This window comes from Corvus kubaryi, unplaced genomic scaffold, assembly GCF_017639235.1.
Source record: "Corvus kubaryi isolate FWS band 111438036 unplaced genomic scaffold, C.kubaryi_AGA036_p1.0 65056, whole genome shotgun sequence".
In the NCBI taxonomy this organism is placed as follows: Eukaryota; Metazoa; Chordata; class Aves; order Passeriformes; family Corvidae; genus Corvus; species Corvus kubaryi.
The window spans coordinates 37,707-63,052 of record NW_024581731.1 but is presented as its reverse complement, the minus strand read 5'-3'; the positions used below and the strand labels follow the sequence as shown (position 1 = coordinate 63,052).

The following is a 25,346-nucleotide window of genomic DNA, read 5'->3' as shown; positions in this document are numbered from 1 at the left end:
TGGGATGTTCTTTTACATTTTTTTCTTTATTCTCCCAAATCATATTAATCTCTAGACTTAACATCAATTTAGTAGTTTCTGAACCGTTGCAAGGGCAATGGTCTTTTCAGAGCTTTGCTAGAACAAAGACATTTTAAGAATCTTAATAGAGAATCGTTTAATCTTATTACAACTGCTCCTGTTTAAATCACTTCCTTGTACTTAAATAACAATCTGTCACCAGCTATTTCTTGATTGTAGTTTTTGTCAGTTGCAATTTATCCCCTCCCTGATTTGGTTTTACTTTCCCCCCCCCCCCCGATTGTGCAACCCTTGGGTTGGCAAAGTTCCTTCTTTCTCACACAGTTCTTCTGAGTCCACTGGGAGTAATCGCATGAGTAAATTGCTCACTGGTGGGAGGGTTGTGCGGTTCACAAGTAAAACCTTTGTGGGACAAACCCCACTAAAACAACTGATACAGACAGTTCTGATATTCCTCAGGGATAGACAAAGCAAAGTATTTTTAAAGGTAACGTCCTCCCCTGAGATGGCAGCACAAAAGAATCCTGCAGACATCTTTTCCTGTAGGTAGGAATTCCATTCCCAGGAGGTTCCTCGTGTGTTGCTGACTGGGTGAACAGACCCCAAACATCACCTTAGTTTTGTCATTCTGATTTTTATTTATTTATTTCTTTTTAGTGATGAGGATTTCTTCAGCCAAATCTGTTGACCCAATTGCTGCTGAAGCTGCTTTTCTACTGACTTTCAGCTCTGTTTGAACAGGGATGAGGCTTGTGACAACAGCAGTAAGGCAGAGATGTTTGCTCTAACCTATGAAATCAGCCAGAATTGAAGATAATTAATTAATCCTTATCCTGCAGTTCTGTTTAGAGCTGTTTTAACATGCCTGTTCTCTGGTGGATGGTCAAGCACAGTGTGCTCTGCCGCATGGTGTATGTAAAGGAAAGCACTTCAGTTGTTACTTGAAAACAGAACTTGAATACTTTTAATTATTCACTTAACTAATTAATCAGGGAAATACCCTCCCATTTTGTGACATGGCTGGAATGTGACTGGTAATGTCTGCTTAGAGATTCCTGATTAAGCATTACCCTCAATATTCAGATCCAGGGAAGGTTTGGTGCATCTTTAAAATGCCCCTGCCCATGTATTTAATTATTTGATAAAAACCTCTTTCTCTAATGACCATTTGAAAGCATAAACTCGCCTCTGTTGTGTTATCTAATGAAATATTTGCCTTCTGAGCCCATCCTGCCTTATTGCAGGGGTTTGATTGCTTCTTGCAGTGTTCTGCTGCTTGCAGTGATTTTTTTTTTTAAGGATGGAATGCTTATTACCTATGAGAAGTGTTACTATATTTTGCTGCTGTTGTTGAGCAGAGTTCATGAAGTTAAACTTTGTCTACCAATTTAGAAGAGTTTCTCAGAAAGTCAAGATAATGCCTCTGTTGGAATGTTTTTAGATAAACAGCATAGGTGACACCGGCTTCTTCCCTTAGGAGTATGCAAATGCAGATCGGAAATCAATGTTTAATACTGTAATTTTTTGAGAATCTACCATTTATGTATATTTTTAAGGCAGAAATTTCTACCTGCTGCTCAGAAGAACAGCATGACTGTCCTTGCACTGGATTATGATTGTGCAGCCCATGTTTTTTCATACTTTTTCACCAAAGCAGCTGCTGCTTTCTGGAGATTTTATTGGTACATGGGTGACTCCTCTGAAAGATATTTATGTTTATATGTTTACTGGTTCTCTTGGGAAGCTTTAATAAGGAAGTTAAAATACAGGAATGTTTATAATTGGTTTGACTTGGCTTTCAGAATTCTTGTAGAGAAGCTGAGGTATAAAAGCTTGAGTCCAGCAAAATCACTTTTAAACTGGTTTATTGCGGAGGAGCACTGAGGTAAATCATCAAAGGATTTTTAGTCTGCAAAACTGCTTAAGTGTTGTGTTTAAAATTTACAAATCGCTGACCCCTTTGTGAGACACTGAGACAGACTGACATGTCTGGCTCTTTTTTACGTTTGACTACCTAGTGAATAATCTCTTTTTGCCTGGCCTGCTGCTTTAAACACACTGAGTGCTGCAATTGCCATTTTGTTGTCTGTCTGCCAACCAATAGTGTCTGTGTATATTTAATTTCATAATAATACGACCATAGGATGCCTCCAAGAGTATTTACATCGGCTTTAAAAGTCAGGATAAAAGTATGGCTGGAGATTTGGAATTTTGGGGAGTGCTCTGCGTGGTGGGAGCTCTGCTGAAATGCTGAGGAGTGGAGAACAGCAGGAGAGTTTTGTAGGTTGTCTTCATTATTCTGTTTTTCATTTGCTTTATGAGGGGGGTTCTGTTCTGTGGGAGATGGTCTGGATCAAACAAAGTGTGAGCACATCCTTCCCTCTGGAGGTGTGAGGGACCTGTTGATCTGGGGCTGACTGGGATCCGTGGTTTTTAGTGCTGTTGGCTTTCCAGGTGTGAGTGCAGGAAACACGCTCCAACATCCTGAATGCAGGAACACTTTTGTTATGTATGCTCTGTGCAAAATTGTGTCTGGATGCCTTGGCTTACAGCCAGGGTTTTAATCTCTTCTTTTTTGTGTCAGCTTGGATAGTGTATATAATACTATAGTGCCTTTTCCTGTCCCTGGAAATGCTGATTTTTAGTTTTATTTTAAGAAGGGTTTTCTTTTTCTTACTCAGAAGAAAAATAAAGTTTAAAGGAGGAGGAAAGTCTGTGCTGTATTTTTTTTTCTTTTTTGTTTCTTGTTGTAGTTTATAGAAAGGCCTGAAATTTGCTGTCAAAGCTTTGTCTCTTGTCTCACAAATTCAAAATTTAGAAATGGGGCAGGGCAAGGTGGGGAGGGGTCTCACAAGGAGTGAGAGAAGGGGAGAATGAAAAACACACTGAGTGCCCATCAAACGTATGAAATGGATGTGCCTTTAGATGCCACAAGGCTCATTCTTCCATCCAGCTTGACTAGTCTTTTGTCAAAACTCCTGGTTTAACAATTTAAATAAAATATGGTGAATTTGGCATTTTCTCCTTCATGGGAAAGCAGAGTAAAAGAGAATTAAGCCCCGCCTGCCGCTTCCATGCTAAACAGATGCAAATCAGAGCCCCCTCTCGCCAGTTGCATCTTCTCTCCTTATGGGTTTCATTGTTTTGATGAAAGCTGTTCTGGCGCCAACTCCCAGCCCAGAGGGCAGGTGAGAGGAATTAAAAAAATCCCAGATTCCAGCTCGGTGATTAACATATCTTTTGGAGCTTGTAATGTCATCGTTGCACACAAAACAAAGTCGCAGCAGCTTCACAGAGCAGAGGTTTGTCAGAAAGGCAAACATCAAAGTGGCAAGAAAAGAGGAGTTTATTTAAAATATAGCAGAAAGACTTAGAACATTCGTGCTAACCTATGAGAGCTATTAAAAATTTAAAAAAAGCCTTTGAAGCCAAGCATTAAAGATTTAATAGTATTAATTGAATTAAGCCGTGGGAGTTGAGGATATGTAGACACATGTGTGAGTGTATGTGCTCTGAGACATCATCTGTGTTAAGGCAGCAAGCGTACTGAGAGTTGAAGTAACTTTGGTTGCTTTAGAAGGGCTACCTTAACAAAACCCTCTTTATTCTTGGGGTTAATTAGAGATACCATTACAACTGAGAGTGTAAACACAAGGAAGGGACTTAGAGAGATGGAAAACTGCAGAGCCCACCAGCCTTGACATCCCTGGGCAAAGCTGGCAAAGTAGTTTCCAATCTACATTTAAGGATAATTTTGTTTATATCATTAAGGCCTATTTTTTTTTTTTTCAAGAATAAATTCCTTTTCCTTTTTTATGAGAATAGTAATTTAATACTGTTGTACTCCAGCCACAGGTAAAGTCTTTTTTTTTTTTTTTTTTTTTAGCTAAACTTCCATGTTACTTGATAATTATTCTTTTAAGACTGGCTGATTTTGGTAGCTTTTAGCTTTTCTTATGTATAGAACTTTCACTGTTAGGAAAACTTGCTGGAGGAAGAAGTTTGTCCCTCCATAGCTCTGTAAATAGACACCAAAATAAAATCACAGTCCAGTGTGTGGCAATAACGATCGCAGTAACCTGGTGTTGAGGGGTTTTTGTTATTTTTTTTCTTTGCAAATTAAAAACTCAATTTAAGGCTTAAAGTATTTGCCACATAGATTAAAAAGCAGGGAAAACCCAAATCCTTGTGTCATTTGTAGAAAGAAAGAGCACTGAAAGCTCCTTGCAAGCCTGCAGGTGGCTTGGCAAAGGAGGGAGATGTCCAGGAGGAGCAACTCCAGGCAGGATTTGATGGCTGTGGGAATACTGGTGTGGAGAGGCACGGCCAACCCCATCAAGAGGGATAACAGAGCTGGGGGGGATCTCAATACATTCATTTTTCCTTCTTCAGGGAGGTGGTTGCTGGCAGTGTGAGGAGGGTTGTGTGAGCCCTTCCTGCTGCAGATGTAGTTACTAAATGATTCAGCACGATGCTGTGCCCACGGATTGGAGCAATATTGATGAATTCATTACTGCTCTCTGATGGATGTTAATGGGCTAGAATTTCTTCTGTGCATTTGGACTAGGTGGAAAGCTCTTGAAAAAATGAGAAAATGGAGTGGGTGAGTTTTTAAGCCACTTTTGTGTTCTGCTTCTAAATCTGACGAGAGAATGTTTTTAATGACTTGCATGAAACCACTAGTCAAAACAATAATCACCAGGCAGAGACAGCAGGCAGCTCTGGGAGGGACAGGGAGGAGCAGTGCTACACAAGGGATTTATTGCTTTTTGTTTAATATATCCCAAGCCATAATCAGCTGCTTTGAAAACAGAGGTAGGTATTGCCTTCTCCATGTGGATTCCTTAGGAGATATCTGGAGTCCCAAGGACAGGAGCAGAGTTGCTGCTTGCAGGGTATCAAAGCTAAGGGGGTAGAACATGTTCTCTGCAAGAGCTGAGTGGAAGAAAATGACCTTTTAATGATGAAACAGGCACAGATGCTTTTGAGTAACAAGTCTTTGTCATCCTCTTTGAAACGAACAAGCTGCCTCCCACTCAAATAATTTTCCGTCTAAGTATCCAGAATAGATAAAAGAGTAGGTAGAATTTTACTGCTGGAGGATGGATTCAGAAAACTTGAGGAATTGTTCTGCTGACAGCTGAAAATTTCTGTATATCTGCATAGGAGAATGTGGGATTCACTGGCGTCTTCAAACCAGATTTTTTTTTCCCCCTAATTCCACAAAAATCAACAAAATAATAATAAAATAATAACAAACCTAAGCATTGGTGAACAAGGATGACTCTTCTTTGTGCCTGAAGGAATTGGAAAGTTACAAGCAGCAAAATGAGGCAAAATCCTTATGTCAAATGTGCTGATTTTTTAAAAAAATATTTTAGTGATTCACTTCCATCAAAGCTGAACTTAAAAATATAGCTCAGAATCAGGAACTGGGGCAGCACAGAAGTTGACCAAAGTGACTTATTTTTATATTATTCAATATTCCTGAGTTCTATTTCCTGGTAACCAGAATCCAGTGTAAATCCAGGCTGCTGGTGGCACAGCTGGGACCTCTCCTCTGGAATTGCTCCTGTCAGGGTGGTGGTGCTGGACATGTTAGACAGGTCTGATAGGAAGAGGGAGAAGAGGTGGGTTGGTTTGGGAAAGATCTTGGAAACTGTGGTGTGTACAGTATGAAAAGATAGGAGATATGGAGGAGTCAGAGGGACAGCTGCACATTTGGTGTTGCAGGACAGAGCTAAAATCGGTGTGGGAAAAGGGCAGGGCTAAGATTTTATGAAGTTTGGTAATTTTGAGAGTGAAGGACCAAATTTCCTCCTTTTCTGTGGCTGTCTTCAACATGGAATTGCTGTTACTAGGCAGGAAAAGGAGATTTCCCAGAACCCCTGTTTGCAGTCCTTACACAGTCACCTGCTGAAGCAAGTCCCAAATCTAAACCACCATCATCAACTTCACCACCAGTTTGAGCTTCCCAGGTGCAGCTTTGCCTGGTGAGCTGTAACTGGAGACTGCTGTTGAAATGACTGGTGCTCCCCTTATTTGGGGTGTTCTTTCAAGTAATTAGAGTGACCTTGGGATTAATTGGTTGGGTGACGTGATTGGTGAGCAGCCCCAGCTCTGCCTGTCCCGCTGGCCTGCCCCGATGTGTTGGATCAGGTCACAGGAGCCGTTCCACCTGGAGATCTGGTGTGAGGCAGAGTGGAGCAGGCAGGAGCTGGGCTCTGCCTTCTGAGAATCCCATCATCAGTTCTTCTCTGAGCCCGACTGCTGGGCAGCAAATCCTGCTGTGGAACCCTGGGCTTTGGCCAGAACATTCCTCCGGCGAGGGGCAGGGAGGTTTTTGGGATGTGTTTCCTGCTTTGCAATCTTAAAGCAACTTAGTCACAGAATCCCAGAATGGGTTGGGTTGGAAGGGACCCTACAGCTCATCCTATTCCACCTGCTGCCATGGGCAGGGACACCTTCCACTATCCCAGGTAGCTCCAAGACCCATCCAGCTTGGCCTTGGACACTTCCAGGGATGGGGCAGCCACAGCTTTTCCAGGCAACCTGTGCCAGGGCCTGACAGGGAAGGATTTTCTCCTAAAGCCCAGTCTCATGAGCACACAGCTCACGTACCTGAATTTCTGAGGGTTGGTTAAAGCAATCTGATGTTGCTACCAGCTCTGATAGTTGAATTAAGACATTGTGTTGACGTTGCAAGATGATTGTGCAAATCTGGTGGCTGTGAGGGAAGGCCCTTGAAATGTTATGCCGTGAATGGACATCGATGAATGTAAGCAGGATATTAAATCAATCTCTGTTTTCTCTGCAGGCTTGTAATTTGTTTTTTAGAAAAAATAGTGTTTGGATGTATGGGCAGGTATTTCTTGGCATCCTGTACTTTTCCTTAGAAATGCATGTAATAAAATAACAGTAGTAATCCTTTAGCTTCTGCCAGTAGAAACATGGAGAGTTAAACTGTTTTTCCCCCCTAATCTTTGTCATGGTGAGCATTAGCCTCTGGCCTACTGAGTGTATTAATGTGGTTTCATGTCTGTGGTGTGTAGGAGGATGGGAGAAACTGCACTTGGTGACATCTGCTTCATATTAATAAAAGTGCAAAATGAATTTAGTTAATGAAATCATCGGGTAATTTTAACTATAAGCAGGTATCTTCCCAAAACACATTCCCAAAATATGGAGTCTGATATGTGAGCACACATCTAGATGAATATGAATTTTAAAAATTGCAGTTCTTCAGGTAAACACTGGGGCTTAAAGAAGGGAGTTGACATTTTGTAGTCTTGTATTTTTTGCAGTTCTTCCTGTGTTCAGGTTGATCTGTGAGGGCCTGAGCAGGTGCCCGTCACCCCATAACAGCCTAAGTGACAAGGCTGGACTTATCTAATTAGTAATAAATTCTAGGACCCATTATCTGGCAAGCATATTGGATATCCTCTTCCCTTCCAGAAGGAAAATATGAAAGAAGTGTCTCCTACTTTCCTTACTTCAGTTGAAAACACTGTTTGAGTATACCTGGTAAGCCGAATTTATTTCAGATTGTTACCTTTGAGTCAAAGCACACATTGGGTGATTATTTTTCCTACTCAATTTGTGAGAAAACAGACGAAATGCTTTCGTTGAAGCAGGTAATCCCCAGAGAACAAATTCCTTTGGGGAGTTTGGGGAGGTATTTTCATTGCCCTGGTGGATTAATTTGCATTTGGAATTTCTGGTTCAGTGAGTAATGGCCTGACCTCACACTGGTCTGTAATTCTGCAATATTCTGATATTCACTGCACACCTGGTACTTGCTGTATGAAGAATCAGCTGAGTGCACTGTGGGTGACACTTGACCTGGCCGTAGAAGGAGGAATGTGTTATTTTTAAAGAGCTGTTGTCAAAGCTCGTAATCCTAAAATTAGATCCCGATGCAGGTCAGATTTGGATTGTTAGCAGTGATCTGCAGGTCTGGCAGAGCTGTCCCCTCTCCCAGCCCTTCAGAGCACATTTGCAGCCATTCTGTCAATAATTCCAGCTGCAAATGGAGCTGGGGGTGACAAAGCCCCAGCACTGGTGGTTTGGCAGGTCTCAAAAGAACATGGCCAGGTGGTGCTGCCGTGTGAGGCAGGTTAGAGATCTGCTCCTCACCCCCCTTCCTGTGCACTCTGAGAAATGAGTTCCCCATGGAGCTCAAATCCTGTCAATTTAAGGAGACAAGGAGTAAGAAAAGGTGGTATGGAGAAAACTGAACCAGATTTGTGTCCAGAAATCTCTTTTATTGCTAGAAGTCCGCCCAAGCTGGAGTTACTTTCCCTCAGTGAGGCTGAGACAGGACTGTAAAACCAGTGCAGAATTGAACCTTGGCAGGCTTGAATATGCATAAATTTGAAGGAGAATTATCTTCCAGCATTAACTCTTTAAATAAAGAAATAATTTGGCCACCTGCTGTCTGTGAAAGCTGACCTTGTTCTCTCATTTGTAAAAGGGAGTGGAAAGCTTCCAAAACTTTGGATTTTGAACCATTTCCTCTCCTCAGAAATTACATTGAAGAAGACAAGCATTTAAGCTGTGAAAAATGGAAATGAAACCTTTCCTCTGGAGTTAACCCTGTTCTCCAAACCCTTTGCCAATCTGTATTTGTAACTCGTTTCCTAAATAATTTTGAAGGTTGAGGAAGGGCATTGATGGGAATTTCAAGCTCTTCATTTTGCTGTTTTATTCCCATGAATTGCTGTTTTCTCTGCTGTACAATAACGAAAGAGAGCTAATAAGTGTTCTGCTTGTTGGCTTTTAAGTGTAGTGCTAAGTGTCTTCTCTTCTCTTAGTCCTCTCCTCCAAGTGGCCACGATGCACAGTTGCCCCTTTTCCTGTTTGGTTTTGGGAACAGCGTTTGGATTGCAGACGAATATTGTATCTTAGGCAGGGTAATGATACCCTCTGGTCAGCTAGTTGTTCCCTGAGACTAATTTATGAAAAGAGAAGAAAAATCAGAAAGAGAATTGGTTACGTTTGAAAATCTGCCTAGCAGTGTGGATTTAGTGTAAGAAAAATGCTTTTTTTTTCCTGCATTATATTCCTGGTTTTTATATAAAGGTTTGTGCACAGGTTTTTTTTTTTTTTTTTTTTTTTTTTTTTTGAGCCGTTTGTGGAAAATGAGACTTTCTAAAATACAGGGGGCTTGGATTTATACACGTAATGAGCTCTCCCAAGAAAACCAGGATGGGAATGTAGTGTCAGGTAATGGGAATCCTTTTTGCCATAAATCGGAGCTGACTGCTTGCTGGGATTGGCATTGTGTCTGCAAGTGTGGTGTTGGTGTCTGTCTGTCTGGGGGACTTCTTCCTCAGTCAGCACCTGGCAGCACCTTCTCTGAGCCTGATCCTTTGCAGATTGGCAAGAATTCCCTGATTTATCCTGGAATACAGGTCCCTGAGGATCACCTGCCTCTGTCATTGCAGCCCAATAGCAAGGAGAGCAGATCTCTGGGGGGGTGTGTGTACTCCCACCTGGGAGGTGAGGCAGTAAGGCAGGGATATTTTTATATAGATTGGTGTCTGTAGATTCAGATCACAGATGACTGAATTAATAATTATTTTCCAAACCTCACTTTTCATGCATGTGACTTACAGTAAATGTCTATTCTAAGGATATATGTTGTCTGTAATACTGTTAATTAAAATTTTATGCAAATGTCTGGTGAACTCATGTTTAATGTTAATTTTCACACTTGCTGTTAAAGGCTTTTTGTATATTTCCGGTGCATGCTTAGCTGGGCTATGTAGATCTTTACCTTCAGGCTGATATGAAGGGCATTTTATCAGCGCAGACAAATCCTGGTTGGAGTTTTACATTCCAGAGGTGTGAATGGATTCTGCTGAAAGTCTGTCTATAGGTGGATTTTTGTGGCTGTTTGCTGTGAACTGAGTTTATGAAGGATTTTGTGGCTTGGCCTTGGTTCTGTGTTAGTCTCAGCAAGTTAAAGATGTTTCCTCATGCAGATTTCATTCACTGAGCTTAATCTCTTGTGAGAGAGATGAGAAGTTCAGTCAAGAATTCCTTCTGTCTGCATGTTGTGTGTAAAAAAGCACCATGAGAATTCGTTATTTGTGTAATGAAACTGTTGGAATAAGGAAAAGGGGATGGGGTGTTTCCTTCCAGGTTACCCCTGGTAACACAGGTACGCTTCACCTCCTTGTCTGCAGATCTGTTTGCTTTTCTATTTGAAGATGTCAAGATACTTAAAAATCAGAGAAAATGCCTCGTAGGGACCAAGAAAGAAAATGAGGAAGACTCCCCAAGACTAAACTGTTTAACTTCACAGAAATCTGCTCAAGCCTTTTTCCTGCTAACCAGAAACAGCAGCTTTAATCAACTGGTCTCACTTTCTGCTTTCTTTGCAACTCTGCTGTTAAAAATGCAAACTCACATTTTTGCTGAAGTTGCAAGTGCATTGTGCTTCCTTGTGGCTTGTTGTGAGAAGTTAATTCACTGAGGTCTCTGGAAAAAAAATACCTAAACTTTCTGTGTAAGAATTTAATCATGTGTTAGAAACGGTTCCTTACTTTTATGCAGTCGGGGTATTTGGCTTTTTGATCTCTATAATGGTAAAAGAGGTTGTTGTGGTGCTTCAAGACTTGGAGCAATCCAGGAAAAGGCTTCCATTGTGTGGTGAGGGAGCAGAATGTGTAAAGCAGGTACCAAAGGCTTGCAGGGCTCTTGGTGAGGGCCAGTCCCAGTGCCAAGGCAGGACCTTGAATATTGGTACAGCTGTGTTGCTGAGGGGAGCAACAGCTCCAACAGCTTTGCTCTCCTGTCATCCTTAGTGCTTTTAATAGAGTAAAATGAAGTTTAGAGTAAGTTGTCTGTAATGAGTTTTGAGTAAAGATGAAAACATATCCATCAAGAAAAGGAAAAAACAGACATTAATGTTTCTCTCATTAAAGGCCTTGGTTTTCAGGACTTGAAGATATGAAAGTGAAGAATCACTCAGCGATGATGGATTGATGGGTTTTGAGTCTATTACAGAGCAACAAGTGAAATATTTAATTTCCTGAAGGAGTGTAAATTGCTGGTTTCTCTTAATCCAGTGTGTTCTCTCCTGTGTTTGCTCTGTGGTTGTTTTTCTGAAGCTCTACTCCAGACTTAGAAAAGGGTCCAGTTTGGAGTTCTTCCTTTGTTTTCTTCAAACGCAGGTGCCTGCTCTCCTAGTGGATGTAATTGGGAGGGAATGAAGGCTCTTTGCTATCAGGTTTTTTGGACCTTGACAGCTTTGTGTTGCATTTAATCAGCTCCAAAAGTGAGCCAGGGTTGAGTTGTTCTTACTTGTCTTGCAATCTGCTGTGCAGCAAAGCTTAGGAGACTTAAAAGTTGAGTATTTTTCCTGTGCTGTTGTGTAAAACTGGCTGGATTTAGTGCAAGAGAGAGTAAAGGGAAGCAGTCTCGTGTCGTGAGGGTGGTTAATTCTTCAGGGATTTACACGTGAGGTATTAAACCAATTTTTTCAAAAGTTTGTGAAGTTGTAAGTAATAAAACTTGTCTTTGATTGGAGAGATAAACACAGGTGAAGGCACTTGCTCCTGTAGTGTACATGTAGAAATATTTTGGGAAGGCCTCTCATCCCTGGCCTTGAAAGAAAGAAAACTCTCATCAGGCAAGAATGTTTTTCATAGATTTGCAGTGGGTTAAAAGACAGGAAACGGGGTTAGGAGTAAATGTTGGTTCTCACAGGGAAGGGCTCTTCCCAGCCAAGTGTCCTGCCAGAGATCAGTGCTCTTGCAAATACTTCCTTTTGCACATTGTCCCTAAATAACAAGGCCAAATTGAAGCAAATTAGTCAAATTTGAAATTAATCTTGAATTGAAAGGAATGATGAAAAATTGAGACCTGCTGAGGGACAAAGTGGCAGGTGAAATGCACAGAGAGAAGAAATGTGCAGTAGAAGTACAACTCCCAAGAGTCACATGGAATTTTAGGAAGTATTTGATAAATGGGGAGTGCTAAGCAGTGAATGACCATGTTGTGATACAAACTTTTGTTGCTGCCAAATCTGAAATGCAGAGTGCTGGGAACTGTGTGTATCTCAAGAAATGGGAGTGTAATCTGTGCGTGGAAAGACCACAGGGATGATGGAGGTACAGAGAAGCTTCTAAGTAGCCTGCATTTCAGGAAGACCTCAGCTCAGAAGGAGTTGGCCAATTCCTGTAAAACCATGAGGGACGTAAACAAGCTCAAGGTGATGTGTTCCTTCTTAGAAAACTGAAGGAGTTGTTAGTTCAGCGTGGTCACCATGCCACTGGTTGTACCTGCTGAGGGTGTCTCATGTGGCTTTTGGAGGGGTTGGGAGAGGCCCAGTGTGCCCATTGCTGTCTCCAAGGTGTCCAATTTGCTGATAACACAAGGCAAGGGAATATAAATGTTTCTTTCTCATGCTCTTTGCACGAGGATTTGTGTCTAAGGATGTCAGGCTTGGTGGACTTTTTATCCAGCTGGTGTAGAAGGTTTTGTCGTTCTCCTGGGTTTGGTTTTTCATGTTATTCACTGCTTTTCTGGTTGAAAAAGCTCAGTTTTTATGGGGGGATAGGCTGCTTCTGCTCTGGGATCCATATAGTCACCAGGATTGTGTCCATGATTCCCCTGGCACTTGGATCCTCTGCTGCCTCCTGCTTTGCCAGCTGAAGGAGCTCCTGCCTGCAGCCTGCTCCCAGTTCAATGTGAACTTCCAGATCCCCTGGATAACTGGTTTCAGCTTGGCTGGGAAACCTGCCTTAACCCCTTCTTGGCAAAAAGAAGTGGTTTAGGCTAAGTAAGACGTACATTGTGCTTTTTCTATTTAATTTTTATCGTTGCCTCACCTTTTGCAAGTCATGCATTAGAGAGTGATCACAGGGGCAGGTGAGCCAACAGATCTGGGCAATGTAAACTTCCAGAGGGAAGGAGCAGTCATGGAATGTTCATGTAGGATCAACATTTTCAACTTCTGGGTTTGTAACACCCAGAACTTAAATGTCCCAGGAGATGTCCCTTTTTATTCCTGTTGCTGTGAGCCATCTGCCACCAGATGGACACTGTCCTACAGCTGGTTCTAAATATTGGGGAGAACACCAGGGGATGCAGTTTACCTGAAGTTTAGTGATGATTGCATTCAAAGTTAATCTTCCATCATGTCATAAGAGGTTTTTATTCTGCCAAAAATCAACTTTAGTGGAAGAAGAGAAAGTAAAACAACTCCTTAGGTGTGTTCTGTGGTAATTTAACCTGCCCAGAAAGGTTTCCAAGGAAGGGAGTATGTCTTTATGCTAAAAAAAGTCATTAAAAACCTGTGTTGGCACTGAATTCCGCTTTCATTCCAAATGGCACTGTAGTAATTTGAAGAATGATAACAATGTCAGGCTTGAAATCTGTGCTTTCCTTGTCTCCAGTGTCTCTGTAAGGGATGGGGTTGGTTCTTGGGAGTGTTTGGAGGAACATTATTAAAAGACATCTGGAATGGGCATCCCTGTGAATGTGGCCAGTTCAGTTCCAGAGTCCCTGCTCAGTGTTTGTGCAACTGGTGACTCTCAGGGCTGTTCTGTGTTAATGTAATGGCAAATCTGCCAGTTTGCTCAAGTAATTTATTCCAAAGCTTAATAGGCCTCTGTTTACTTGAAACAGTGACCTTAACTAAAGAACTGACACAGCTTTCCAGCTCCCCAGCTTGTCCTTGACTTTTCTTGCCAATCATTTTGGCTTTACAATTCCATTCTCATATAATTAAAAATTCTTCTGTGCTGTGTGAAAGACACACAGAGCAGAAACTGTGGATCTAATGAGTGTTGTCAAATGTACAAAGTAAATGCATTTGGGGGAAAAAAAGAATTCCTTCTAATCTGCTTATCATGAAAGGTCACCTTGAGTTAGAGTGTGTAGGGCCACAGGATCTCGATCCTGAGACTGAGAGTGCCTTAAACTTACCCAGGGTTTCAGAAATTGCTTGGTTGGTTTTTAGGAAGTTTGCTTGTTCTCTCTGGATGCAGATTCCTAGTGTTAGAGGGATGCAAGTGGCTGCTGAACATGGAATTTCTCATGTGGTTTCATCTGAGCTCTGTAATTTCTGTAATTAAAAATTCTAGATAGGTTTTACTTTGGTCTCCAGATTGGACTTCATTTCTGGTTTGCTTTTAAAATTTTGCCTTTGTATCGGCATGATTGTCGTCTTGCTTTTGTTTTGCTCAGCACTTGAGGTTTTTAATCTTAAATGTTTAATGCGACTCGTGAGAAGAACAAGTTGTTTTCAAAATCAGAAGAAATTCAAGGAGGAAAAAATTCATCTAGGAAAATTTCTCCCAAATGTGTGTGGCTTGCTGGCTGTGCAGGAACGATCAGACCCAACTAACCTGCTTTGTTTTCTTTCCTCACTCAGGTCATGATTTTCATTTTCTCGTGTGATCCTCTTGAGGAGAGGAAATGATTGTAGTGGAACGTGTTACAGATAAGCCACTGATACGGAGCCTTCGCAGTTCAGAAACGTTCCTAGAAGAGCAAATTTAGCCCTTTGTTGTTTGTGTTCTGGAATCTGTCTTGGTAAAAAGGGAAATAAAAATGACGACTTCGTCTATCAGACGGCAGATGAAGAACATTGTGAACAATTACTCAGAGGCCGAAATAAAAGTTCGGGAAGCGACCTCGAATGACCCCTGGGGTCCTTCCAGTTCGTTAATGACTGAAATAGCAGATCTGACCTACAATGTTGTGGCCTTTTCTGAAATTATGAGCATGATCTGGAAACGACTGAATGACCATGGCAAGAACTGGCGACACGTGTACAAGGCCCTCACTCTCTTAGATTACCTGATTAAAACTGGGTCCGAGAGGGTGGCCCAGCAGTGTAAAGAGAATATTTTTGCTATCCAGACATTGAAAGATTTTCAGTACATTGATCGAGATGGGAAAGACCAGGGCATCAACGTGAGGGAGAAATCCAAGCAGCTGGTGTCCCTTCTGAAGGATGACGAGCGCCTCAAGACAGAGAGGGCCCAAGCCCTGAAGACCAAAGAACGCATGGCTCAGGTGGCCACTGGGGTGGGCAGCAACCAGATCACCTTTGGCCGAGGCTCCAGTCAGCCCAACCTATCCACCAGCTACTCGGAGCAGGAGTATGGAAAGTCTGGAGGATCCCCGGCATCCTACCATGGCTGTAAGTACAGGCAAACACATCCCAAAGGCTTATTCCTTTTCTTTCGAGAGTTGCTGTTGGAGGTGGGAGCGAATGGTGCCTTTGGGAGAGTGGAAATGCTGCCTGCGAGGGGCTGGGATTTGGGATCTCTGTGGATCTGCTCCATGGTATTGATGTCTCTTCAGATGCCTGGTTAAATATTTGCTTTGGAGAGGATGTGTGTGGTGACGGAAATCGATTTAAAAAGCCCTTGTTTACTGTCAGTTCCCAAAGGTAGCATTGCCAGGCCGCTCTGGTGAACGTGTTCCAGTGTTTGATGTGATGGGGAGGGTGTGAAGGGGTTTTTCTGTTTGTTTCTGGTTTTACAAGGAGTCCTTGAAAATGGGTTCTTTTTGTTCAGTATGGAATCATAGGATGATTTAGGTTGGGAGGGAATTTAAAGCTCATCTCATTCCACCCCCCTGCCATGGGCAGGGACACCTTCCACTATCCCAGGTTGCTCCAAGTCCCATCCAACCTGGCCTTGAATTAAGAATAAAGAAGAAATACAGAATATTTCCTGGATCATTTTGCTACTTTATGCTGCTCCTCTTGTACTTTGGCAACAATGCTGCTGTTTAATTTCCTTTATTGCTTACTCAGCAGTCCTTGGAGGAGGAATGCTTTGAATCTGTATTTAAATATTCTCAGTATTTGGTGTGTGATTGTCTGTACTAAATACTGTACTTCATTCTTAAAAAATTAGTACAGTGATGTGGGAAGAACAAATTCTTTCCACCACTGCTTGGGGGGACTCCCTGTCATGTTAGGAAGAGGCCTGATTTGGCACTAAATCCTCCTTAATGTAAGTAATGATCGGATGAAAGCTGCTTTGGCTGGAATGTCAGTGGTTGTGGTCTAATTCTGAAGGAAAATCATTTCTTTAAATGAATGTTTAGAGTGTGTGGAGGGCTGTAACTGAGCCAGGGTGGAGAAACCATTGAGCACCAGTTTTAGGAATCCGAAGTTTGTCATGTCCTGGGTCCCAAAGTGCTTCTGAAATCGTAAATCCATGAGTGGGGTCAGCCCTGCTGACATTTGCAGGAGGAGATAGCAAGAAAATCAAACCAGGATGGAGAACATCTCTCTCTGTTTAAAGCTATGGAGGAGCAGGAAAAAAATACTTGATTTCCAAAAGGAAATACTTTTAGGATACAGAGTACAGAAAATGTGAGTGAAGGTTTCCAGGTATGAGAATTTTTGATCTTGTCTTTTAATTAGCTGTAGGATAAGAAACATCTTAATTTTTCTGTAATAATCATATTTCTATCTATTTGTATTTTCTATATTTATATAGTTTTTCTATAATAACCATGCATGAGCACTGTGAATTTTTAAAGAAAAGCTTGTATATCGTTACCTCAGTAATAACAACATTTTTTCTTTTCAAATCTGAAGATTGTTGTTAACTACAACAAAATTTCTTAATTTAGAGGTAGCTTGAAATATTGCTTTTAACTTGGGCTGATGGGCTGAAATAAGTGACTGAGGTATGCTGAGCACACCTTGCGTTTCACAGGGCTATTGCTCCACCAGTCCCAGCTTTAATTAATGCCTGGAACTATTGTCTGGCATCTTAAATGCTACCAGAGGCTCCAAACCATTCCTCACAGCAGGACTGAGCAATGCAGGGCGTGTCCCCGAATTGTTCCTCAGACGCTTTAGGAATTTTGATGGGAGAAGCAGCAAGTTTGGCTGTGCTCTCAGTATTCCGAAGTGTGGATTTACTGGCTGCTCCCACTTCCCTGTGTGTCTCCTGTGGCAGGATTGCTTTGGAGATAATGATTCCTTAAGCTTTTTTTTTTCCTCACCCTGTAAGAAGCTTTAGAAATCTCAGGGTTTTTTCCCCCCCCTCTCAGTTCTTCCTCTGTTACAACTCTCCTGGACTTTTTTCACTGTGGATCAGCAAAAATCCAGGTGGCTGTCAGTTTATATATTTTGAGGTTTTAATATGTTTCTTGTCTGTTTTAATTGAGTAGAGCACAGCAAACCAGCAACTTCCGAAACAGCTGTGCTAAGTCCTTCTGATATTGGGAAACTGTGAAGAGCTTTATCCAGGAAACGAGGAAGGAGTTTCATTAAAATCCAGACATTTAATCTGTTACATAAATGTAGGGTTATTCTTGTGCCTGCTAAATTTGATGGAAAATATGCTTTTCATTATTTAAAGTGAAAGAGATTGTATCCATTGTGTGTTCTTTTTTTTTTTTTTTTAATTATACCCTTCTTTTGTGCTGAAAATACGGATTCAGAAAAAAAAAATCTGTAAAAGGAATGAAGTTCTGCTTCACTCCTGGGAAATACTCCCCTTAGAACATCCCTAAGATGCTGTTGCTGCTCTGTGTATTCTGGCAGAATTCTCTTTCATGCCTCTGAGCCTTTGAAGAAGAGATCAGAGACATTTAGATTTACCATCTACAGCATGAGATTTGCCTCTTCTAAGTGTCCATCCACCCTCTTTGCTAAATGTTTAGCACGCCTTCTTACCAGGCAAATAGAAATAAAGTTGGGGAGAGTGGGAGAACCTTTTTGCCAACATCCACCACTACAGGAAATGTTTCATCCCTCAGTGGTTTGCTCTCAGCACGTTTTACTCCTGTTCCTTCTAGACACGATGGGTGGGGGTTGTGGAATTCATTCCCCTTGCTTGAAGAATTTATGTTGGGTTATAAAATCTCGGGTTTTATGCCTTCTTGCAGAAGAGAGAGCTGAAAGAGTTTGGTAGTTCCTCCAGGGAGCAGTAACTTCCAGTGGATGCTGGATTGGGCGTGAGGGATCTCTCCCCTCTCCTCTCAGGGACTGAAAGTGCAATTTGGGCTAAGTCAGTGAAGCCTTTTTGGGTCAGTTTGTTGAGAGAGTTGAATCAGCTGCACTGCACAGACAGCACTGACTGAACCCTGCTCAAACTCCTGCTCCTCTCCAGCTTCCCAGCCTGTGTAGGTTTGGATGGGAACAATTGGATTTTTACTTGATGTTGAGCCAGAAGGGGTTTTCTTAAAGAGTTGCTGTTTTTTGTGTTCCACATTTATCCTTTGTGACAAAATAAAAGCAATATTGATACCCTGTGTAGTGTGAGAGAATTCAGGGTGGAAAAGGATCTCTTGACTGATGTCCAATCATGCCTCACTGCTGCTGGCAAGGGACTGGCAAATAAGGATATTTCCCCGTTTCCTTGTGAATATTTTCATTTCATCTCTAAAAATCCTAGAAACTGTGCAAAATGAAATGGTGCAACTTGATTGTTTTTAATAAAATCCTTTCCCCCAAAGCTTTGCCTTAATGACTTTGTTGGCCCTGAAGATCTCTGTGCTTGGGTAATTCCAGGGAGCACATTATGGCATATGAATTGTAAAAGTATTTGTATTTTTTTTTCTACCCAGTCTCATAACCTGTAAATGGAAGCCAAGAGAGATATTAAAAAGCAAAAATAAAGCTCCTCCCAACCTCTATCTTGTCAGCAATTTCTGACATACTGGGAAAAATTGGTTTTATCTTCCACCTTTAAACCAGGAACAGTTAATATTCAGATTAGGAACTGTTAAATATTCCGTAACAAAATGCATAATTTTTATTTAGTTTGGAAAATGTGCAAATTCTGTGGAGTTGCATCAAATCTGATAGCAGGTTTTATTTCACCTTAAGGAAACGTTCTTGTGTGGTGCTGAAAATAAACCTACTGGGGAGAGGAAGTGATACAAGATGGATATTTAAAGTCTTTTGGAGCAATAGTCCCTCACTCTTAATCTGCCTCTGGGTCTAAATAATTGGGGTTTTGCCTGACATTTGTCACCCAGTTTCAAAAACTTCAGCCTCTTGTTCCTGGCCTTGTTTCATCTCCAGCTGCCAGTGACCACTTAAATAGGATTCTGGATTTATGGCTGCACGGGGAAAAGTAGGATGTTCCTAATTTAGACCTCTTAAGCCTGAGCTGGGATGCTGCTTCCAGCCTGGCAAACGCTGGTCGTGTTTTAAAACCAAGTTGACTGAGGCCATGCTTTTTAAGAGATCCAATCCTGTTATGCCCAGGCTGGGACATCCCAGTGTTATTTTGAGTTGTGCCCACATTCTTCCCTTTGTCCCTGTGCTCCAGGAGGGTTTGGGAAGCAGGGATGGGGTGGGATGGATGCCCTGATTTCAGTGACACAAGCACAGCTCGTTGTGACCTGATTTCAGCAGCACTGCCCGAGGTGGGCTCAGCTCGGGTTCATTGTACTCAGAGCCTGCTGGAGAGGAGATGAAGAAAGATGCACTGGAAAAGGCATTTATGGATCTTGGGAAATGCCAAGTCTTTAACCTGAACCTGTAAAAATTCTGGGAGCAATTTGCTGTAGCTGAATTAATGAGTTTTAATATTTCAGTGATTATTCATGTTAAATTGACTCGTTATTTAAAACCAGTTGTGTGAAGCCTCAGCAAGTCTGTGTTCACTCATCTGTTTCAGTTTTGTCTCCCCTTTTGCTTGGAGTAGAAAATAATTCAGTGGAATTGCTATTTTGAGTTTGGCACAACAGAAAATTTATAAAATCCAGAATGGTTTGGGTTGGAAGGGACCTTAAAGCTCATCTTGTCCTGACCCCCTGCCATGGGCAAGCACACCTTCCACTGTCCCAGGTTGCTCCAGCTTCAAATATTCCAGGGATGGGGCAGCCACAGCTTCTCTGGGCACTCTGGTCCATTCAGAATGCTCCTGTTTTTAGAAGGTTTGGTTTTTATTTAATAATGATTTCTTTATCTTCTCTCTTAGGGAATATAGGGAATATCATCTGGCAATGACTCTGGCTGAACAGTGTGGAGAATTCCCACAGTTTGAGGTGTTGAAGGAATGTGGCAGACTCCTGTCAGATGTCATTTGACAGCTTGATTAAATCCTCTCATCGTACATTTATTTTTCTGGTGCTGAGAGTGAAGGTGGGAGGTGCCACTGGTGTATCCAGACTCCTGTAGTGACACTGAATTATCCAACTGTGTCCATTCCCATGGGTGTAGGGATCACCTGAGAGGAAAATGCTCCCAACAAAACAAACCTGAAGGATTTGTTGAGTGTTAAATGAATTTCAGAAGTTCTCAGTCTGCTCAGTGCAATCAGAATCTGCAGGAAGGCTGAGCAGCTCCACCTTGTCACGTTCATCAGTGTTATCAATTCTCTTCTTGTACCTGAAAGATTCCTTATTTCCCAAGGGAGAGGTGGATTACACAATTCCTTCTAGATTAAGCGGTTTGCACTTGCCTTGCCATCATTTGAGAGGCTGGATTGGCTTTTTAAAATTATCCAATCTTTATGTGAGTGGTCTTTCACTGGAAGAAAGGGAATTGATGTTGGTTTCTGAATCCTTAACCTTGATATTATTTTAATTTTTCAAGTCACTTTTGGTTTTGTCCACCTTTGTAGGTTCACTGATTGAGCGAGGAGGCAGCTTTTCTTTCTGAACAGATGTGACTGAGCAATGAATTCTGTTCTGTTCTTCCACCTGCAAATTAGAAAGCCTGACACTAAAGAAAAAAATCACAAATAACAAAACCAGCCCCAAAACCCAAGCACAGGCTTCAGAATGAAAATGCAGAGTCTGATTTTTATTATTAATGCAGGCTCTGCTCTCTGTGTCCTGTATTTCACTGTAACTCAGCCAGATCTATAGCCGGCTACAGAAGCCTTTTAATAGAGGCAAAATATAGGAAATTATCAATAGATGTGTCTGAGAGATGTCAGGGCCTGGCCCGGGCACAGATGGTGGAGCAGAATCCTGTTTTAGTGATTAATTGAGGCTGGAGATGATTTCCTTGCCGAGCAGCCGGGCCCGGTGCTCCCTGCCGGCGAAGATGGCCACACAGATTTGCTCCTGGGCAGTGTGGAGGGACTGGGATCTCCAAATTCCCAACAAAACAGGGCTTAGCAGGTCAGAATTGATCTATTGAATCCCATCTTACATAAACATCTGAGTTAACTGTCATGTGCTGGGGGATAAGGGATGCTTTGTGTGGCACCATCCTGTTACTAAGGCAATAACCTTTCTGCTGGATCCTGGGAATTCTAACCTTAGAGCAGGATGAGGCCTGTATGGAAGGGTGGTTATAGGACTGTGGGAATTTCAGATAAAACTTGTCAGGTTACTCCCAAGAACAGTGTTTTGAATTACCCTTAATCCTTTAAAAAAAAAAAAAAGTGCTAGCAGCTCTTTAATGTAGATGGTTTTATAACACTGCAGAGGCTTACATGGAAAACAGCAACATTCCTATGGTTTGTTTTTTCACTGAGGCCCAAGGAAGAACTTCAAATGGACATTTTCCTCTTTTTTTTTAAAGTAAAAAGGAGCTGGAAATACCTTTTAGAGTTAACAAAAGCAAGTAGAATGAATTGCTGGAAAGCCTAGAAGTGAGAAGAAGTAATCTGCATGTGTGTGACCCCGTATTATCCGTGTGGGGATCCCAGAGCCGCTGGCTGTTGGGATCTGCTGGGAGCTGTGAGCTCATGGAGCTCCCTGCCAAAGCAAAGGCAGCCCTTCCCATGCACAGCTGGGAGTGGAGAGCCAGGGAAAGGCTCGGAGTGGGGTGCAGTCCCTGCTTCTTCCAGCTTTTCTGGGCAGGAATGCAACTGGGCAGTGTGTTCAGCAAGTCCTTTGTGTGGAAATGGGAGGAAGAGCAATGGAATTTAACCCATTTTGCATCATTTTAACGTCATTCTGCCATCAGGTTCTTAGTTGTTGTGGGATGCAGTTATGTGAGCGGAGATGGAAAAGCTGGGATGCAGGAAATGCAGGAAATCCCATTTCCCCCCCCCAGTTAAAAGCCCAGCAGACCAGAAGGTTCCTCCCTGCTCCTAGTCCAGGTTGCCATCTGTTCTCAGGTGACTCTGCTGGTGTCCCATTTGTCCCAGGCTCTGTTTTTAAACCAGTTAGGACTCTTTCCTTCTCTAATCCCTGCTGGAAAACTGCTCTTCTCTATCTGTATCTCAAATCTATTTATGTCCCATTTATACCATTAATTCTTGCCCTTTTATCTGAAATAGTTTTTCTCTCTTGTATTTGCAAGCCTGAGGTATTTAACAACCATAAACTGCTCAATCTTCTTTTGGCAAGGATAAACATAAAACATTCTCTGAGCTCCAAAGGGAAATGTTTCCACCTCCATTCTGGTTTAAAACCATCCATTTTGGATTGGAATGATTACAATTAGTGGTAATTTATTACCTGTATTAGGTGAGTGGCTGGGAATTATCACATGCTTTAATCATCACATTTTTCATACGCTTTATTGGAGAGCCTGGCAGTGACTGTTGGAGCAGAGAGGACTCATCAACCAGGCTAAATTTAATTACTTTATATGAGAAAGTTTGAAAAAGTAATAGAATTGAGGTATGAGTAGCATCTTTGTTGAAGTAAGGTTGGCTTGAGAGCTTCAGGATCAGCACAATGTGGAAGAATCATTGTGGGTGGTAAATTAATTTGTGCCTTTAGAAGCACAGTGGGGTGGGATGGCACCTTGGGATGTGGTGGGAAGGAGGAAAGGTCATTCCTTGTTTATGGAGAATCACCTTCCTTCTGGCCTGTAGGATGAGAAAGTTCCACTTGTTGTTCTGTGATGTCATTTTGGCCTGAACCTTAAGGAGAGAAAGACAAGACTGGGAAATGTTTGGAGGATTAAAGCAGTGATGAAAAAGTGGTTTTCAAACTGAGTTTGGCAATCTCATTTTCACATGCCCAGCTGACCTGGTAGGAGGAAACTTGATTTCTTGGAGCTTGACATGCTAGTTTGAAACATTCAGTTAAATGTATTAAATGTCAATATATATTTTGCCAAGCTAATCATCATTCCAGCCACTAAATACAAACTTCCTTGCCAAAGTGAGATAAAATTTCTGTGTGAATGATTTGGATGCTGAAGAATTGTCTGAGAGAGAGTGAGCACAAAATTGTTTAATTACTGTACAGTGCTAAACCTGCTAGTGGTGTAGGATGGGAATTTCACATGCTCCTGGAGTGAAAACATCACTAAAAGATGGTTTGTGTATTGAGAAATTGCATATTTTAGCTGTCAAGCTTGACTGTTCCTCGAGGACGAGTGGGGGAGATACCAGCTAATAGAAATCTTCCCCCAAAAAAACCCCAGCCAACCCCCGAAACCAAACAACACCCCCAACCCATTTACCAAACTCTTTTTTTAACAGAGAATGATCCTGTATTTGCGTAAATTTGGGGTCTGAATAGCTGGCTTGTTTGTCCCCGAGCCTGCTCAGCAGTTAAGAATAGTTCTTTATCTTCCCGTTAAGACTGTATTATTTTACAGAAAAGTGGGTGGTATCCAATTTTACCCTGATACTGGCCCACTCCCAGCAGATCCTTACTGACACTGGAAGATGTAAGAAATACCCACAAATGTTTTCTTCGACAATGAATTCTGTATGTTTTTAAGTCAGTGTCCTGCCCCTGGAGCTCTGATACGCTCAGGGTATGTCCAGCATGAGCTGGGGTACTTCTTGGTATCACAGCCCCACAAAAAGCCTTTGTTTTCCAGGAATATTTTTCCCTTAAAGCAGCTGAACTGTCTTGCAGAGCTGAATTATCCTGGCCTGTCCCCCTCCCCCTTGGCAGGAGCTTCATCTCTTGACCCTGAGGGAGCTTTGAGACCGAACATGTGCAAACGGGGTGCAGGAGCCGAACCTGAGCCCTCTTTTTGCTGTTTGCTGTGCTGAATGTGCTGGGTTTTGTCTCCCAACAGCGACATCCCCTCGAGTCTCCTCGGAGCTCGAGCAGGCCCGGCCTCAGACGAGCGGGGAAGAGGAGCTGCAGCTGCAGCTGGCGCTGGCCATGAGCCGGGAGGTGGCGGAGCAGGTCGGTGCCCGTGTAGGTTTTCCAAAGTGTCCATGCTTTGAGACTTGAGATTGCAATCCTGGTTTGTTGGTTTGGTTTTTTTCACTGGCAGCTTGGCTTTGCTCCAGGTGGAATAAGGGGAGTGAGAAAGGCCATTTTGGAAGATGTTGCTCTTGTGTGGTTTTTTTTTTTTTTTTATTCTTTTTATTCTTTAAATCTCTTTTTAAAGTAACTTCAGCTTCCGAGCTGTTGAGACTAGTGGAAGATGACAGTCACTTTGCAAGAAGACTTTGTGTGGGAGGATGTTAATCATCACATTACTGAAGATGTTTTCAGTTAGGAAGAGCTGAAAACATGACTGGTCCTGAAAACCTTCATTAATGTCAGTGAATTCTGATTCCAGTGGAATTTGGAATGGTCTGTTTCTTTTGGTGGGAGTGTCTGGAACAGGAGGGTGACCTGACACAAAGTACCAGAATATATAAAAAAACTTGGTTTAAAGTAAATTGACTCCTGATCTATCACCTGGGTTATGTTACTGTGCTAATTCTTAGGAGCTTCATTCTGAATTTGGAGTAAATGTGATTAAAATTATTGTGTTTCATATACAACGAAGTTGAATCTCAGCTCTGAGTGAAAATTCAAGTCAGCCATGCTGAGTGCCTGTAATATTTTAGAGGCTTCCTGTGACAACTTAGTTTACAGCTGTATGTTAAGCACGAGTGCTTGGAAAGGGAAACTATCACCCAGTAAACTTTATCATTATTGGGCAATAAAGGGAATGAAAATATAAATCAGAATGTAAGCATTTGAAGTAGCTTCAAAAATGACAAGGGAAATAGCAGCTGGGGGATTAGTCAACTTCAGAGAGACATGATGCAAGCAAAGATATTTAAAGTAGTTGAATGTGGCATAAACATTGTAGTTACAGATGTTTAAACCTTCACATTACACATGGAGTTGGCAAGACTCGATTCCCTTGGTGGATCTTGCACCAGTGTGGAGGGAAGTGAACAAAAGCTAGGGAAATTTAAGTTTAGTTCCCTACAACCTTCAGTGGTGATTTGAATACTGAAAAACCATTACGGTAATTTAAAAATGGGTTGTTCACGTGAAGTTCCGTGGTGTTTCTAACTGAATTTTGGAAAGAATGTTTCATGAGGAATAAAACAACACCGGGGTAAATTCCAATCAGCGAACTGGATGTTGTTGTGATCACAGGGCCAGGGTGCTCCTGAGGCAAGAATCACAGGAAAACGCCTTTCCCTCATTTGTGTTATGTCGAAATTGCAGCCAAAACATCCCCCTGTGGTGCACAGGGTGGCAGGGTTGGAGCCCTGGAG

At 42.0% G+C, this 25,346-nt stretch overlaps 1 protein-coding gene across 5 annotated transcripts in view; it reads left to right on the top strand.

The window, feature by feature from the left end:
• Positions 1-25,346, top strand: part of LOC121672947 (epsin-2-like) — a 54,539-nt gene that overhangs the window by 17,572 nt on the left and 11,621 nt on the right. For 3 of the 5 annotated variants that reach the window (XM_042045892.1, XM_042045891.1, XM_042045894.1), the window contains exons 2-3: positions 14,408-15,181; positions 23,912-24,036. In XM_042045892.1, coding sequence (XP_041901826.1) covers positions 14,587-15,181; positions 23,912-24,036 — 720 coding nt within the window. In that variant the 5' untranslated portion in view covers positions 14,408-14,586. The remainder of the gene's footprint in view (positions 1-14,407; positions 15,182-23,911; positions 24,037-25,346) is intronic. The other 2 variants (XM_042045895.1, XM_042045893.1) reach the window with 1 other exon arrangement.